The sequence below is a fragment of the Pholcus phalangioides genome, unplaced genomic scaffold, assembly GCF_987345545.1.
Source record: "Pholcus phalangioides strain wild (caught in Gottingen) unplaced genomic scaffold, Ppha-v1.0 ptg000027l_1, whole genome shotgun sequence".
Taxonomy (NCBI): Eukaryota; Metazoa; Arthropoda; class Arachnida; order Araneae; family Pholcidae; genus Pholcus; species Pholcus phalangioides.
This window is the reverse complement of record NW_028301617.1, coordinates 4704287-4723696: the sequence shown is the minus strand read 5'-3', so window position 1 is coordinate 4723696 and position 19410 is coordinate 4704287. Positions and strand designations below refer to the sequence as shown.

Genomic DNA, 19410 nt, shown 5'->3' with positions numbered 1-19410 from the left:
CATTTCAATTCAACTACAGTAGTCTCTCGAGAATTCGGTCGTGCTCTAATCCAGCACGTCCAGTAGTCCAGGATATTTAGGTGGTGTGGTGTCACTTTTCTCCTGATGCCCTAACCCCTTAACATGTTCTAATATTTCTTAATTGCTGATCAAGTCCTGACTATGTCTTTGCACGAAATTTCATATATTATTTCAATGGGTTTCTTCAAAGTTAATCCAGCAATTTCGGTAAAATCTGGCACACCGTGGTCTAATACGTACCGGATTAGCGAGAGTCTACTGCAGGGGTCTTCAACCTTTGAGGCATAGCAGGCCATATTGAAACATTTTATAAAGTACGCGGGCCACAATGTTATACTGTGGCATTTTTCGTTATTAAACGAAACGGGGGGGGGGGGGCATAATATAGAAGATTTTTATTTACTCTGAATACAAATAATACAAAGGCAAAGGCCACAACAGGCAGAGTGCCCAACGAGGTGGCTGAAAGAAAAAATAATAATAATTCATATAATAATAGTAAAAATAAAATAGAATAAACAAATAAAAAATAATAATTTCTAAAAAACATTTTTTAAATAATTTCTTTCATTGATAATAATTTTAATTCATTATGAAATAATTTCTTTCATTAAATTTTATTCATTCTGACCTAATTTCTTCCATTAAAAATATAATTCTTATATTTACTCTGATATAATTTCTTCCCTCTATTGAAGAAATGTTTTTCTATTAAATATTATCAGTATCTTTATATCAAATCAAATATATTATATTTGAGATATTATCAAATCTTTATTAATCAGTAATATTAAATTACTAAAACTATGACGGATCTCCATTTTTGCCGTGTGGCTGAAGGCACCAGGACGGACATCTTAGATTACTAAAAATATGATGCAGAATTTTACTGTGATTTTTTTTTTTTTAATGGGAGTGTGATTATTTTTCATCTAGTACCAGAGAATATCATTATATTTCCTTATCTTATTTTTGTGTTTATGGTTTTGGTGATGCAAAAATAAAAAAAAAGTTATGATTTTCATAATATTGTTCATTTTAGTGAACCATCTCGTTCTTATTAGGGCCAAAAGGGTGCAGTGGTGGATAAACGCAAATTTGTGGGTGGGGGCGGTGGTTGTGACAATGTGTTCAATTTTTGAGGACGGTTCTGATTTTTTTTGGAAAAAATTCTGAATTTTCCCCTTTTTTTAAGCAAATTTATTTTCTTGGTTTGTTATTCAGTCAAAAACGTAGAAAATATTTTTTTTTTCCATTTAATTTTTCTGCTCTCGGGGGGGGGGGGGGGGGGTGACGCCCCTGATAGGGGGGCCTCCAGATTAGGTTGCGCCTGGGGCCTCCCAAAATCATGATCCGCCACTGGCAAGATGTCACAAAAAATACAGAATATGATGGCAATATTGGGTATCCTGAAGAGCAAGAATCAGACCCCCCTAATTTTGCTGGCAAAAGGGGGAGGAGTATGTGTCAGTGCTTGCCAATATAAAAAATGACGGCTGAATTCTGCTTGACTCTTTGGGCCTCACCATATGGGAATACAACTACTAAATCACACACGCACGCCGTCCATATTCCCCTGCAGAACCTGTAACGAATTGGTACATGCTGGAACGTGCGCATATATGTAGTGAAACCTGACATGGAGTGTGTTTCTGTGTAATGCTTGTTATGTGTTGTATCGCCATTTGCCACCAGTTTTTCTAACTATGAGTGAAGAGTAATGATTGAATAATTTATTGTTGTAGGCCTGTTGCTCTCTGTGATGAGACTTTTTAATGAGGAGATCGGCTCCCATTTGCACCTCAAAGTTGGGGACCACAGGAAACCACCTTCAGCCGACCACCACTGTGGCGACAGTGGGGTTCGAACCTGGATCCTCGAGATGCAAGTTCTTCATGATGACCACCACAGCGGCCAAGTGGGAGTACTGACAATAAGAGACTTGGTATCTAAGTGATCCAACTTGTATATTGCTATGGCACTCCTCGCACAAGGATATTGGTGCATTGGCAATGAGATATTGCACCAGGTAGGTTGCGCATACGCACGCTTGCGCGCGCACACACACACGAGATATGCATGTGGGAGTATGTACATGGGGAAAACCCAATCACCCCCCAAAATAGACACAATTATATTGTTTTTCTTGGTCATATAGAATAGTCAATAGCACAACAGCACAGTCAGCTCTTATCAAAATAAAGCTTCTTCATCTTACAGAACAATCACTCCCTCCCAATATTGAATATTCACTAATTTACTACTGCATCTATTATCAGTCACTCATCAAGGAGACCTACATATCATTCCCTCATTGTGGTGTCGGCAGGAATAATAAACCTGATTAATTCCTGGTAAGTCTGCACCCATATTTTTTTCTTTCATTCCATCTTTTATAGTGGATATAATAGTGTACAATAATAATTATTTATAATATATATTTATCGTTGTAAATATCTTTAAAAATTTGATTTTTTTTCTATCCCAGTTTATGGGGTACAAGAAAAAAAAGTAACTTTTTACATGGACGAACCTTGTGCACAAAAATCCAATTCTATTCTTTCCCAACCTTTCTCCAATTTTTGAATTCAAATATCTCAGCAAATACTGCAATCAGAAATGTGAATTTTTTGTTGTTGGTCTAAACGGAAACTGTCTCATCAAGATTTCTAGGACAGGTTGACCAAATAAAAAGTTAATCGTAGAGTGCGTCAGCAGTGTTCAAGGTTATTCTTCTGCTATATAGCGTCAAATATCCAGAATTTCAGAAAAGCACAAACAAAAATTTTGTTTATTCGTCCCACAGGACTCGTACCTTCAGAGTTTCAAGGAAAAAAAGTACAGAGTGAAAAGGAGGCGATGGAATGAGAAGTTTAGGAAACTCTGATTTAGCGTGACAACCAGCAGTGGGTATGCATTAACATTCCCCTCTCCTACAAGTACAAAAACACTTTTCCTTACCATCCTTTGTGCAGCAACCAAGAAGGCGTATTATGTTGGCATGCTCTCCAATGCACTTCATAATTTCCATTTCATTGACTAAAGCATCTTTCTCTTTCTGTGAATAAGATGCTGCAAAAATAAAATATGCATACATATATATGTATTGCGGAAGTTACACGTACAGTACAAAATAAAAGCATAAGAACAATTTTGCAACGTTATAAAAAATCCTAGTTTAAAACCTGATGACACTGAGATAAAGATTTCCTATTCAATCATAAAAATTAAAATTCATGTTGGAAAATTAATTATGCATGTTTTTCTATATGCTGTTTAACCCCATAGCGTGAATGTAAGGTCTATCAGATCCCATTTCTTAGTATGTGAACGTCCTCATTCTTACAGAAGTTGAGTTTGAGGATATTTTCTTGGTATCATTGAAAAAAAATCCAGAGTCCTGTAAGCCCTATGCAGAGACGCATTTATGATTTTGCCACCCTTCTCCCATTCTAGTCTAATTTTCTTGACTACTCTTTCCAATCTGCTTCGCCTTCCCCACTCCTGCAAGTACACCTATGTCTCTAAGTTGCTCTTTTGGTCACTCCCATATTGACATGCTAAGTCATTTTTTTATTTATTCGCATGCTTGCATACTGTTTCAGTCACTCATACGCAAACTTTTTTCAGTCACTCACATGCTTGATCACTGTTCTGGTCACTCGCATGCTTGATCACTGTTCTGGTCACTCGCATGCTTGATCACTGTTCTGGTCACTCGCATGCTTGATCACTGTTCTGGTCACTCGCATGTTTGATCACTGTTCTGGTCACTCGCGTGCTTGATCCCTGTTTTGGCCACTCACATATTTGCACATGCTTTAGGCCAGTGTTTCTCAACCGCCGGGCCGCAAATAGTTGACGATTCATTTTTACCCATTTATGCCCCATTAGGCGTGCGTATGACTGGGCTTTCCACTCACATAACAGAAATCAACAGGGCCGCGGGCTTCCAAAGGTTGAGAACCACTGCTTTAGGCCATTCACTGACATGGTTTCTTGCTTTATAGGCCACTCTTTTGATCATTTGGTCAATCGCTAATCTAATCCCTTACTGTCTCAGCAGAGGCGGAATTATTTAGGGTTAAAAATATTTTGCTGCTCTTCTATTCTAATTATTTTCTTGGCCACTCATTTCTCAAATTCGCCGTTCCTCTGAACTTGTTGCCTGGACTACAACCTGCTAAGCGCCCCTTGTAAATACACCACTGACCCTACACAAGTTTTTTTTTAAATCATACTTTTCAAAATGGCTCAAAAGTCAGCACACACACTTATAAAAAAATGCAACAGAGGCCATTTTATTTAACATAAAAGATTCAGACGAAACTCTAGAATAAAAAGTAAGTTAGTATTACCTTTTAATTATCTTCAGCATCTCATTAAACTCATCTAACTTGCTCTTTGATTGGAAAATTAATACGATTATCCCAATTCATAAATCAGGTTCTCTTTTAAATCCCCTTAATTTCAGACTAGTCGCTATTACCTCTACATCCTGCAAACTTTTTGAGCACACAGTTGCTAAGGAAATGCAATTACACCTTAATTCAATAAACTTCTTTTTCCCTAATCAACACGGTTTTTGATAATCTTCATACCCAATTAGCTTCTCATACATGATTTATCAAGCAGTATCAACAAAAATGTCCAAACAGATTTAATTTTCTTGGATTTTTAATTACTCTAAAGCTTTTGACAGGGTGCCCCACAATAAACTTCTACTTAAACTCCAAAACCTTGGCCTATGTGTTCAACTGCTTAAATGGGTGGAAGCCTTCCTTACCAACCGCAGTCGGTTTGTCTCCCTCAAGGGCCAGAACTCCCCATTTCTTCAAGTTGAGTCTGGCACGCCTCAGGGTTCGGTTCTCTCGCCATTATTATTTTTGATTTATATAAACGATCTTCCTAATTCCATCAATTGCCATATCAGACTCTTTGCAGATAATTGCGCCATCCACTAAACAGTGCACAAGTATGCATCCAACCCATCTCTCCAAAACAATCACAACATTATATCGGGAATGGTGCTTGTCCTGGCAATTAACCCTTAATTCTTCAAAACCAGTTTTTATGAAACTTACTTGCAAAAGACTTCCTCTTGATTCTTCTTACTCTATCAATAATTCCCTAATCAATGATGTTTCTTATTATAAGTATCTGGGTGTAATTATTTCTGCCAACCTCCTCTGAAACCTCTATGTTGATTATGTCTTTCAAAAGTGTCTCCAAAAACTCTTTTTTTTTTTTTTCCCCCTTCTTCGTCGGAACCTCAAAAACTCCACCTGTCACTTCAGACATATCTGCTTCCAAACCTACATCCTTACTGTACTCTCATAGGCCTGTGAAATCTGGGCCCCCATACTCTCGTAAACATAGAACAATTAAATCCTATTCAAAATAAATCTGCCCGCTTCATTCTTAATTGTTGGTCATCTTCTGCCTCCATCACTGAACTCAAGCTCCAACTCACTATACAACCACTTTTCATCCGTAGATATATCTTTTGATTAACTTTCCTTTTCAAAATCCTTCATAGTCATTCTCAAATTGGCACTTCAGATTTTCTAACTCCAGCTTCATACTTTTCCAATAGAATTAACCATTCCCATAAATTGCAACCCATCTTTGCATTCACAAATTGTTTCAAATTTAGTTTCTTTCCTCAAAAATTAACCGACTAGAACAACCTCCCATCAACCATTATTGATTGTACAACTGTTTCAAATTTCTTTTGTAACATCACCCGTCTCTTCTGTCAAACTTCACCGCCGCATCCCCTTGTGTAGGCCTTAGCCAAGCAATATTGAATAAATAAATAAAAATGTGATTAAGAAATTTTTAGCAATAGAGACACAGACTAAAAGTTGCAAGGTGACTGTAGAGCTCATTGAGTGATAAAGGCAATTTAAAGGAAGATAATTCTTGATAAAAGATGTAGTTGATTTTTTGAAATTTAAAAAAATAATAATTTCCACATGCTGACTAAAATGAACATTAGGGTCTATTGGGCACAAAACTTGACTCCAAGTACATGTCTTAACCCAGCACACAGCCACACCACCCCAACAAAGATATTGTTTAAGAATTTCTGACTACGACAGCGTATATGAAAATATTAGGTGTATTTTACAGTGTATGAGCATAACTTAGACAACAAATCACTTAAAAACAAAAATCTTGTATATACAGAGTGGTTATAAAATAATCTTGCCAATATACCTTTGGCAGCCACAAAAATCAATGAATGCAAATGAAATTCGAGACATGGGTGTTTCAGAGTATGTGCTCAAGAATGAGCAGAGAAACAAAAATTTTGAAAAATTCAAATGGCAACACTCAATGCATTGCAAAATTGATCGGCCCAGTAAAAAAAAATATATGAAAGAGGTCTGTAGCCAAAAATTTCGTTCGGAGGGGGACCACTCACATTTCAGGGAGGGGGGCGGAAACTAAAGTGATAGAACAATAGATTTGACCGCACCGTTTCATGACCACCACGTACAACAGAGGTGTATGGTAAGATCAACCTTTGGAGGGGGCACAAAAATTTTCTTCCCAAGAAATTTTTATTTACCATCCTTCATAACCTATTTCATTGAAAGAAATTGGTTTACATAATAGCATACAAAGGGTATTTTCATTCAATATTTCAATTTTTTCACAAAAATATGTTGTTCTAATTTTTGGTCAGCTTGGGAAGGGGGGTTATTTTCCTCTCTGAGCCCTCTCTTTTGCATATGCATCTGAGATCCTGTATATTCATTTAATAAATATGATACTATAAATAATCTGTGATATGAAAGGTGATTGTGAAATCCTTAAACAAAGAGTAAAGCGCTAGAACCTCAAGATGATGAACAATATTTGCAATAGAACTTACAGCCACACTGAACTTATAATGCCAGAAAAGAGTAAATTTCAAAATATTTAAAACTCTATTGGTGAAACATTTGTTAGCCATTTATATCCGGATTAGCATAGATCTTAATTTATGGGTTGCACAATTTCATTCGCATCAGAGAAAGGCATGTAAAAGTTGCTTAAGTAGGTGCTCAGAGTGGCATCAGAGGGCAAGGATGTGTGGTCTACATGGTTTACAGAAATTTTGTCTCCGTCATTTTGCCCCTGACGTTTCATTCCCAGAACATTTTGTCTGCCCTACTTTGTGAATGAGTGGGTGAATGATCAAGTAAGTGACTGTAGGAGTGCCCATCTGAGTGACTTCATGAGACTAATTAACGGTGAAAGACTGAGTGAACAAGTGAGTTGGTGAGTAATTGTATGAATTACCCGATGAGTGCCTGACCATATGAGTAACCGATCGAAGAAGTGAGTGACTATATGAGCGAAAAAAGGGGAATGGGTGGATGGCTGTATGTATGAGTGAGTGACTGTACAAGTGACCAAATGAGCAGCTGATGAATGACCAAGTGAATGGGTGAGTGACTTATTCATACAGTCACTCACCCAAACACTCGGTCAGGGAAAAGGAAATGTAAGGAGCAAAATTCCTGGGGGCAAAAATGTACTGGGGCCAAAACATCGGTGCAAAATGTTGGAAGCAAAATTTACAGATCCTGATGTACACTGACCAGTGAAGAGATATTGCACCATTTTGTAGACTAATCTACATAGGCTAAATATATAAAATTGATTTTCTGTATGCCTGTGAGAGTGTATGTTTGCTATACAAATATAAAACTTTAGACAGATCTTTCCATATACACGAAACAGGACCAGACTAGAAAGATAGGCTACTTCAAATGCAGTCTCAAGTTCAGTTACAACACTCTTCACATACATTTTGCCAGTCTTACTCGTAGGTACTTAAACTGAAAAAGGTTTATTATATGAAGTAACTGATCCCAATGCTATTTTAAAAAAAAACACTTATATCATACTTTTTAGCATTTTTACAGCGACAACTGCTTTGGATTTACATCTCGGCAAATCATTTGCAATTCCTTTAACAACATAACCATAAGTTCCTTCGCCAATCATTCTCTCATGTTTGAACCTTTAAATTAAAAAGATATAGATGGATATAGAAATTTGCCAATTCTTGCTGTTTTCATAAGGTAAACTATATGTAGTAAAAATTAACTAGACTACAGTTTGGATGATCTGCACTTTAAAACGGATACTTTCCTCTAAGCATTAATTTTATAGTAGAATAGTAAATCCAACAGAGTTTTCGTGACATCGAGCTATTGTTTATACTAATTGTTAATCACTTATGACATAATAAAAGTGAAATCGTAAATTAAGATAAAACTAAATCCAGAGGAATTTACCAATGATTAATCATCATTATAACCAATTATTAATCAGTTACGACACAATAAAAGCAGAATTGTTACTCCTCAATAAATTATTAAATTATTAACAATATCCTCATTAAATTATTAACAATATACTAACAACAATTAGCAATTATAAAAAATCCAACAGTTTTTGTAACAATTATTATAGTTTTTCTAATCCATAACTATTCACGACAGAAAAAAGAAAAAGTTGTTAATAAATTATTTACGGTAAATAAATTATGTCACACTGGGAACGGCGACATTATTTTGTGAGAATCAGTATAAAGACAATCACTATATAGCGAGAGCTGTGATCGCCGCTCCTTAACATTTTGGCTGACAAGGCCCCCCCCCCATACCCCCCCTATCTTGCCAACTTCATGGTTGGGGGGGGGCAACCTTCTCAACTCCCCCCTTCTACCAGACTAGTAGTTATAGTGACAGAACACGTCTTAAAAAATGACACAAAATATTGTACATTAAAATGTGATAATATATGATAAGTTAATTAGATTGACGAATTATGATTATTAATCAATAAGTGTCAGGGGTTAATAGGTTCATGTTGGTTAATTGATTCATTGAAAACAGGCTTTTACTGTTCAGAGTAAATTAATTTTAAAGGTTAATCAGTTTATTTTATTAAATTATAATTATAACTAATGACTCTTAATTAGGTTGTGGCTGAACATAAATTGTGAAATGATGGAATGAACTGCACTTTAGTTTGGATGATATCAACTACGTGAGAGATACTTTGTACTCTAAATATACCATATTTTAACATGTATAAGTAACCCGATTTTTTGGGCTAAAAATTTGGGAAAAAAAAAAAATTGAAAAGATGTATCTATATAATACTATCTATGTATAAGGAGCTCTCCTATTTTTGAGACTCAATTTTTGGCAAAAAGGGGTTTCTTATACATGTTAAATACGGTAAGTACAAAGAATCCGTTTTAAAGTGCAAAGTATTCAAATTATAATTCCATGAAACAAGTGCAAAGCATTCAAATTCAAGTGCACTTTATACAAGTATATATACATACAACATATTACCTCCGTTTTATAACAATAGGCAATCGGAAACCATAAAAATCGGGTTTACTTACTTGGTTTTAGCAACTTCCCATTCTGGGTCTTCAACTACTGCATAGTCATGAGCGGAAGGATGTGTGTGAATTTTAACCTAAAGGAAATTCAAAAATCAAAATCTATATGAAATTTGATTCAATCAACATTTCCCATATATGTTTTGAACCCTGATTTTACAATTTAAGTTTTTAGTGTATTGAGAAAAATAAGAAGTTTAGTATTGAATGCAAAACAATGAACCATTAACTAATGAGAAATAAGTGTTGGGAAGTAACAAATTCACTCTTTTTCTTTAGAGGAAAATAATCATTGGATTTCCTGAGTATTATTTTCATAACATCTTCCACGCACTGTCCAGTAACTTCATCTCTGTGCCTATTGAGTTTCAACAGGTACACAGTATATTCACCCTTCAATCAAGAGGTTGGTGCGCTAACCCCTTAGTTTGGGACTCCCTGCATCAGAAACCTTTTTCTGTGCTCATGTTATTGCAGTTTCTGCTGTACATCTGAGTCAGGAAAGCTTCTGACAAGGGTGAATTGGGTATAGAATTCAGGACACCTCTAAAACATCTTTTGGTAAATGAGCATCTTATTGATCTGGGATACTACACTCAAATCCTGAATGTAATCTAACCATGATTATTGCAAGAGGAATGGGTTTGATTTCCGGCGAGGACCAGTTGATTTTTCTTTCAGGAGAAAGCCTCTGCAATAATATCAAGAAAGTATCTTTGCTTGATAAATCCTGATTGCGTTTTGAAAACAGCATACCTTAAAATTTGTACATGAACGTACATAAACATAAATAAATTTTATATTCCTATAATATCAATAATTCTGCAATCAGGCAAAAGAGGGCGGAGGAGAGTTGGGTTGAAACATTTTCACTAAATATAATTATGGTTAATTTACGATTCTTCAAAACTGCCAAATACTTTGATTTATAACTTGAAAACACAGCAAGTAGAATATTTGTAAGTCAGGGAACAACGGCTACTAAACCCCACATGAACTTCGTCCATATTCCTCTGCGGAATTTCACGAATTGGTACATGTTGGAATGTGTGTGTATGTGTTGTGAACCTTCCCTGAAGTTTGTTTCTGTGTAATGCTTGTTATGTGTAGTGCTGCCACCAATTTTTTTGCTTAATGATTGAATAATTGCACCGTTGTAGGTCTGTTGCTCTCTGTGGCAAACCTTTTTATTGGGGAGATCAGCTCAGGGAACAATGGCTGTAAGTCAAATTTGGTCATAAAAAGATTTTTATTCTAAGAAAGGTTCATAAATGCTTGCATTAGTTGTGATCTTGTGTATTTGATGAGTTCGAGTGTGTAGCTATCAACAAGCCTGGGAGAAAAATTACACATGTGCCCATCCAAGGCAAAAACTACAATAAATAATTGAATACAGAGGAACTTCTGTTTATTAGCATTAGCATGATAAATTCCATTAACATGCTTGTAATCCAAAACATCTGTATATCGAAGCAAAATTCCCCATAAAAAAAAATGGGCACTCAAATGGCTTTCACAACGATCAGCCAGCCATGATTCTTTGCTAAGATAAAGTCAGGGTGATTCGTTTCCGATTACGGTTCTACTTAGTTTATATTGAAGGCTCAAGTATTTACCGAGTCATGTAAACAATCAAGGAATTGCCGCTTGCATTAACACACAATAAGAACATGAGACTGAGAGCATCAGGCTTACAATTGTACAAATATTCAACAATAAGCTGTACAAATATTTGTAATACGCTTCCCTCACAGCTTGAAAAGGTAGATGGCAGCACTAAGTATTCATGCTCAACCCTGATAAGCACTCGTTTGAGTCTATTAGGTACACCCGTAGACTTCCGGCACATTTCATTTGGAAGTAAATAGACTGCAGTTATGCTTGGTTTAAAAGAGAAAAAAAAAATGCGTGTTCATGAACTTCAGCTAAGAATTCCCTTCCTTTAGTCAGTGAAATATTAACTAATGGACCTATAGGCCCCCCTCAGTCAAACAAGAAGCTTAAATTGATGAAGGTTTTCATCAATATGCAAATGCATAAAATATCGTTCATAGTTTGATCTTCCATTAAAACAACAAAAGCAGTCTCCAAGAATGATTGGGCCCTGGCCCTAACTCGTTAAGATGATTGTGATCATGTAACATTTGACAGACAATGCTAATATATACAACCTATTATAGACAAGTCTTAATCTAGGAAGCTTCGGTATAACGACTACTAAACCAGACATGAACCTTGTCCATATTCCTCTGCAGAACTTCTAGCAAATTGGTATGTGTTGGAATGTGTGTGTGTAGAAAACTTTCCGTGAAGTGTTTCTGGGTAATGTTTATTATGTGTAGTGCTGCCATCTGCCATGAGTTTTTCTAATCTATGTATGAAGTGTGATGATTGAATAGCATACTGATGTAGGCCTGACGCTCTCTGGGGTGAGACTTTTTAACGTGGAGATCGGTTCACATTTGTGCCTCGAAGTTGGGAACTAAAGAAAACCAACTTTAGCCGACCACCACTGTGGCAATGGTGGGGTTCGGACCCATGTCCTCGTGATGCGAGTCCATCACTATGACCACTCGATCACCATAGCGGCAGCTTTGGTACAACTACCACTCATAGTGAATTCTAATAGACAAATAAATACTCGTATTGCAAGAAATCTCTATTTTATTGCGTTAAAACTTGTAATTTTTGTCGTGCTGCAAGACATCACTTGTTTATCAAGTCAAAATTTGTGCTTCTCTTCTGAGACTCTCATAAACCAAGTTGTTTGCAGTTTGATTGTAACAACAGCACGATAAGAAATAAAAAGCATTTTTCCTCCCACTGTGGTATGCATAAAACTATTAAGGAAATTTATTATTATTTCCAGAAATAAAATGGAAAATTACTTACCTGATCCAACACTGAATAACTCAACATACATTTTTTTCGTTGTATATTCCTTCTTACACAATATGTTCCCATAAGCAATAACAGGACGCTGGCACTGACCAAGACCAAGAGAGAGACTCGTACAACAGATTGCATAGAATTAGAAAGCTCACCGAAAAGAGGGAGTGCAGTCTCTGGTGCTGTAAATTTATAGAAAACAGAAGAGCGACAATTAATAGATGCAGAATACTCATTTCATGATCACACAATGAAGGAAAAAAACCAGTAAATTAAGAAAACATAGAGGAAACATAAAACCTTTGATTACATGGATTCAACACTCGTTTTGATTTGGTGTTTAGTTAATATAATTTTTTAAGGTAAAGACCTCATGATAATACCCATTAAAAAAAGAACACAATTGATTTTTCTCATTAAAATCAACTACTCATTAAAATTTCAATAATAAAAAAAAGGATTTCGAAATAACTCACGTGGTAGGACGCTCAACTTGATGCTTCGATTCGTTTTGCCATACGTGTTTGAAACAATGCATCCGTACCAACCGGAATCACCAACGCTCACATTCTTAAGCTTTAATACATTGGTGGCATTTGTTGGCCTATTCTGCAAATATTAAAGAAAACATAAATCTATAAGCAAAGAATCAAACACTTTTTCCACTAGTGATGGTATCTCACCTATGCAAGGGTATTATTTTAAAAAATAACAAAATCACAATATAATATATAATAAACAATATACAGCATATTACAGCCAATGCTTAAGTTTGGACACTTTGCAAACTGGTGAATGTTCGAAGAATAAAGACTTTTGGATATTGGCCATTACTGTATATTTTACAGTGTGTATAATTCAGTTATTCAATATAGAATTAGTTATTTCATTAAATAACTGATCAAGTCAGCTAAAGTGTGTGATAAATTGATAATTCCACACTTATACTAGTCACTAAATTTACAAATACAAGGCCACAACAGGCAAAATGCCCAACGAGATGGCTGAGAAAATATTACAATTCGGAGGGGGGGGGGGGCACTGAAAGTTGCTGGTCATTCTGTATATATAGGGCTGAAGCGCTTAATCACGAGAGGGGAGGTGAATCACATCTTATTAAATTTTCAGTTGGTCCCCTAAATCAACTTGTGACAAAATTTACCATTGGAAATTGTGTGTACAAACATAAGGTATACACAACCAAAGTTTCAAAATAATTTATCAAGTATTTTTCTAGAAATTAGAAAAAAAATCTCTGAACTCTAAAGTGTCTACTGACTTATGGCTATATAGTGTACATGGGAAACATTTTTTGCACACATTATATGCAAACATTTTGTGCTATTATCTAGCACGCATGCACAATAATCAATGTAAATACCACAACTTGAAAAATCAATAATATTACAAGTTAACTGCAAAAAAAGGGCAATTATGCTACTTGCATCCATACACAATGTTATTTTTTTACAAAATATTTACAGTGATACCCTGATTTATGCCAGTAACTGACCATTCCAAGAACTGACGATGTAAGTGGAAGTGAATGGTTCCAATGATAATACTGCTTCCTTTTGAAGAAGGGAGGGGGGGGGGGGAATGTGTGAGTAAATGCTCTTTTCTTATCTGTCTTGGTTCGATGTGACTCTTTCTTTAAAGAGAGTGAAAAGATTTCTCTCTAAAAACGTGACATCAAAAGACTTCAAGCTTTGCTCAAAATGAGTCTAATTAAAAAAATAAATAAAATCTTGAGGACTAGACAACATAAGTAAAAGCAGAGTAAGTTTGGGTATTACTGTATTTTTAATCCAACCTCTTCAGAAAAAAAAAAAGCTGCAGATAAAATGCAAGTCTGTAACAGGGTTGGGGTTGGACAAATCTAGTAAGAGACATGCTAGGGGCATGTAAAAATTTTAACTGAGGATGTATTTTTTTTTTCAACTACATGCCATACAAAAAAAGGCATGTTATGTCGGACATTTCTATACTTTTCTTTTAGATTAAAAAACTGTGACAGAGACTAACTCGTCAGTGACTAAGTTTTCACATTTGACTTCTCCATCTAGGAAAGAATAAAATTGTCCAAGGATCCATTGTCAAGGATCAATTGGACATTGCATCAATTGGACATTGCATTAATTGTCCATTTATCAAGGATCAAATTCTCAACTAACGCTTGGAGGTCCAAGAGAATGAGGAGAATCAGAACTTACTACTTACTTCTTTTTAAATGCAGGCAGAGCAGAAAATTTGGCTTGATTAATTTTAGATTTCCAATTTGTGACTGTACTGTTTTTGAATTGTTGTTTTTCTTTCAAAATTTCAAACGCTTATAACTCAATCCCCCCCCCCCCCCAAGTTTTTGAAGTAAATCCAGTCATCAGGCATGCAAATGTTTGGAGATTTTTCAATCCTAGTCCACACTAAGAAATTCACACGTGTTTTTAATGTATAATTCGTGGTATATATATGAAGGAAAATACTACATGAAAGTTTTTTGTTTCTTTTTCAGTTCTAACTAACGTTAACATATCCTTCTACTCCAACACAGCTCGATTCTCTGAGAGGAAAGGGGCATACCCATCATGTGTATACACCAATGTTCATACAAAACAATCTGACATGGCCCTCCCTTCACTGAAAAATTGCATTATTAGCATAGGAGGTAGGGCAGAGGTGGAGACAACTGCCCCCTCCCCACAATACTCACTCAGTGATTCTTCCCTCTTTGAAAAGTATCCACTTGTGGGAAGGGGGGCTTCAACGACTAGCAACCCACCCACTCTCACTCACAAAAAAGTTCGAATATCCATGCTGGAGATTTCATTATTAAATTTTCTGTTAACAGTTTACCACAGGTTTTATTTACTTTCTAATTTAATCTATTCATAGGAACTCCTACACTAGTGCTCTCCCAGACAAATTTATGTCTTGTCATAGAAATGGTCCATACCTTACAAAGAAATAGACTTTGTTTGGAAGACAAAGAAAAGTATAGATGAAGATGATACATATGGAAGTAAAGAAAAGTTCAAAAACTTTAAATTATATTTTACCGGAAGAAATGTGTAAGGGCATTCCCCACACTTGGTTCCATTAACGCCATCATATTTGATCCATTCTACAATTGGAACATGCGTACTTATAAACTTGCAGGTGAACTTGACATCTTCTCCAACTGTAACTGTTGTGTTTTCTGGACTGATTTCAAATATAATAGGAGGATAAGGCAATTCTTCTATGAAAATGGAAGAAGAAAAAAAAAAAAAGGTTTAAAAAAAAAATCCACACAAGGAAATGTTGATTTAGGTTTATACAATATAAGTAACTAAAATACTATATTAAATACTGTATTTACTCACATGGGTACATTACGTTTGGATGCAAAATATTTGGATGCTGCGGTTTTAACGCAAGTAACACGTTTTCTAATGTGTTTCTAAATGCAAATTTACATGGATATTCTATTTAGTAAAATATATAAAGCAGCATCTCACTTCTGAATATCTTACTCATCAATACAACTTCAACAATTTCATGTAACTTCAACTTACAATTCAGAGAGACTTTGCTTTACAACAGGCATCTTCAACTTGTCACTCGCGAGCACCACGGTTCTTCCTGAAGTACCCAGAGTGCTTGATGCTCATGTCCCATTTCGTGCTTGCGAGCACTTGATCTAAGTTCCAATTAAATGCCTTGGAGGAACTGCATTCAAGGATTGAACTCATTGCATTCATACGTTAAACTTACTCTTCTTTGATGGATACAGGCAGCGATTGTGACTGGAAAAAAGTTGGAAGTCCACTGCTCTACAGGCTTTTATAATTCCCGGTTTGGCTTTTGTATCCATGGCTAATATTGAGGAAGCAATTGATGCTTTATGAGGGGGTGAATGAAGATGGCAATGTGTCAGCTAAGAGACGAAAGTTTGATACTCCATTTCCTCCTCAAGTACATTGGTTGGAAATTGCTGTATGGCAATATATAACCTGATTTGATGTGCGGTTAAGTAGTTGTAGGGTTATTATTGTAGAAAAGAAAGATTTGGAAAAAAGAAGATTGCAAGTAACTAGCAATAGCAGCTGTATATCTGATCATTATTATACTGTACAATAATGCATTTAATTTTCAATTTATCTGGATATATGTACAGCTTGGCCCATACTATACATGCTCAGATTATTGAGGGAGAAGGAAAGAGTAATAGATATCCCTGACTTATGCTTTTTTTCCTTTCCACCCAAACATAAACTAGATGTGACCAATCAGCACAGCCTTCAAACATAATAAGCCCTATGTTTATATCTTAATAGTATAAAGATTCATGAGCTATGGCACGAGTGATGTACCAAAATGAAAGCGATTCTGGAACACAAATCGTTATCTGTTTCATGACCTTTCATCCTGCCCATATTACATGAGAGCAGGGTATGGGAAAAATCATGTTTTTTTTTAAAATTTAAATTAACTGATTGCTTATTAATGTTAAAAAAACCTTGCTAATTGTTACGAATGTATATTTTTTCACCCCTAATCATGCAAATTTACTTCAGCATTAATGAACAAACTAACAAATGAACAATAAATAAACTACAAGCAAATAATATGACTGCCAAAAATTTGTGTTCATGTAGCATGAAAGGTCATTGAGAGCGAATTCACTTCATGGATTAAAATTTTTCTCGTAGAATGATTTTGTTCATGGGCGGCTTCCCTTCGCCCTGTTTAAAGTGAATGCCTGGCAGTGCCTCATTATCGCGTATGACATATGGTGCAGTTTCTGCAAATGTTTTAAACATATTCCGTTGACCAAGATTGTTTCTCGTGCAATTGATCCATATATTAATTATGATGTGTTTCTTGACTTGCATGATGTTGCTTAATAATTTACACATTTTTATTCACAGATTTAATAACTTTTGGTGAAAAAACGAGCAAACGTTAAACTTTTTAACTTTTTTTTTTAAAATTTCAAGTCTAACGGTATTTATGTTGGTACAGCATCCATTATTTTAAATCTGCAATTAGGGACACAGAATTTAAGGCTTTATATAAAAACTGATTTCTCTCTTTTTTTTTTAATCAGGAGGAAGCCCTAGTGCCTCTCTCTCATTGTTATCCATTACAAATACTTAGTAAAGTTATATCTAAGTTTAGTTCCATATATTTCTCTGCAATTTTTTCCATGCACAAAATGTAGAAATAATACAATAGCTATATTTTTTGCACAGTATTCAGAGATAAGGTTCAAGACTATTTACACCCCGTATCTTCTGTATTTCTTTTAATCAAGAACACTATCAATTTCAATAACATGCATACCACACACAAGGTTAATTTTACTTCAATGATACTGTGAAGGATAGGAGTACATGAAGGAAAAATAAATTCAAATTTTATGATTTAAAATAAAAAATCAAGTGATTTAAATCATTTGAATCAGAGTACCCTGCATGAGAACCTAGCAAATCATTCTAAGACAATCCATATAGCAGCACACATTATCCAGCTGAAAAAACTTACCGACTACAATAAGATGAAATGTGAAATGTATGAATCCTGCAACGTTGCTTACGATGCATGTGTAGTCTCCAGAATCACTCAGCTTCAAATTGTTCAGCTGTAAAGCCCACTTGGTTGGTTGGCGCTGAAATTAGATAAACTTTTAAAATAAGTGAAGATACAATGAGAGCACAAATGAACAAAGAAATATAACTTTGGAATATGGGTGGTCAACAAATAACTCTTTGTTGTGCACGAAATAAGGAAGGCAGGGTCGTGTCTCCAGTGGTATGGATGCCCACCAAACTTCACTGGTTGAAAATTGCTGTATGGTGATATATGACAGGAGTTGGTGTGTTGCAAAGTAGTGGTATAGATGGTAGCATGTTTGCCTGGCTTGTAAGATGGCCTGGGTTTGAGTCCCGGTGGAGACCAGATGACTTTTCTTTCCGAGTTCAGCATGATAATCAGAAAATGTCTGATTCCTTGAACAACTCTTCATTCACAAAAACAACACATTATAAGCCAGCAACCGCAAACAGTCAACACTTAATATAACAACCCCCTTCGTCCTGTTGAAAACGGACATAATATTGGGAGGGATACATCGAAAGGAAAACATATATGATAGTCATTATGGAACTTATCTTACCAGTCGTTGTTATGGAATGGTCACTATAACGTAAAATTCAAGCCTTGAAAAATTTTGAAAAATTGACAAATCCCAGAATTGGAAAAAAAAAACAAAAAAAAAAACCATGGATTTTCACTGAACAATTAAGTTCTAACAAGTAGCATAGCTCAGGAAACATTATCATGAACAAATACAAATGTAATATGCATATAAAAAATGCCATAATTTGGATGGACGATAACTTACAATTTCAGATTTGATACTACGTATTTGATACTTTTATACAGATTTGGTAATTAAAATTGTTAGATACACAATTTTTTTTTCTTCTCGATCAGCTAATTTTCATTTAGCAATTATTTTATTTATTACATAAAACATCACAAAAACATAAAAGACAAAAAAGAAAAGTACAAAACAAACACTATTTGACCCAAAGAGATATGATCTTCTCATGGGTCATAAACAGTGATTCAAGTGTGACAATTTTCTTGGCAACCTTGAAAGGTGTACAAAGGCAATTAATAGTAAATAATGAATGCACAATGAACAATAATACCCAATATCCAAATTAACTTATTTTTTTTTGGTTGAAGAATACTACTTAAATGTTACAGTCTCCCCCCCCAAATTACAGTGATTAGTTAATTATCAAATAAAATGAACTGTTCAATATCTGTCATTTCAAACACACAATTTATTATAGTTTTTTTTTTTTTTTTTAAATATTAAGTGAAAACCGTTGTCTATTCTATAGATGTAATATTCTCGAGAATAAGTTTTTAGAGAATATTCCAGATTATTCTCTGGAGGAATTTCTATTATAAATAACATGAGAATATTCTTATAAGTTCTTGATGAGAATATTCTACTGTTATTTATAATATAGTTATATATAACATCCTTGAGAATATTTTCTGGAAGGACTACTTGTATGACA

General features: G+C 35.1%; 1 protein-coding gene across 1 annotated transcript in view; it reads right to left on the bottom strand.

The window, feature by feature from the left end:
• LOC149068222 (fibroblast growth factor receptor 1-like) overlaps positions 1–19410 on the bottom strand; it is a 40384-nt gene that overhangs the window by 11639 nt on the left and 9335 nt on the right. The window contains exons 4-10 of the mRNA XM_089251664.1: positions 17858–17981; positions 15388–15569; positions 12808–12940; positions 12335–12513; positions 9443–9519; positions 7926–8041; positions 2983–3093 (exon numbers count right to left, since the gene is read on the bottom strand). Coding sequence (XP_089107790.1) covers positions 2983–3093; positions 7926–8041; positions 9443–9519; positions 12335–12513; positions 12808–12940; positions 15388–15569; positions 17858–17981 — 922 coding nt within the window. The remainder of the gene's footprint in view (positions 1–2982; positions 3094–7925; positions 8042–9442; positions 9520–12334; positions 12514–12807; positions 12941–15387; positions 15570–17857; positions 17982–19410) is intronic.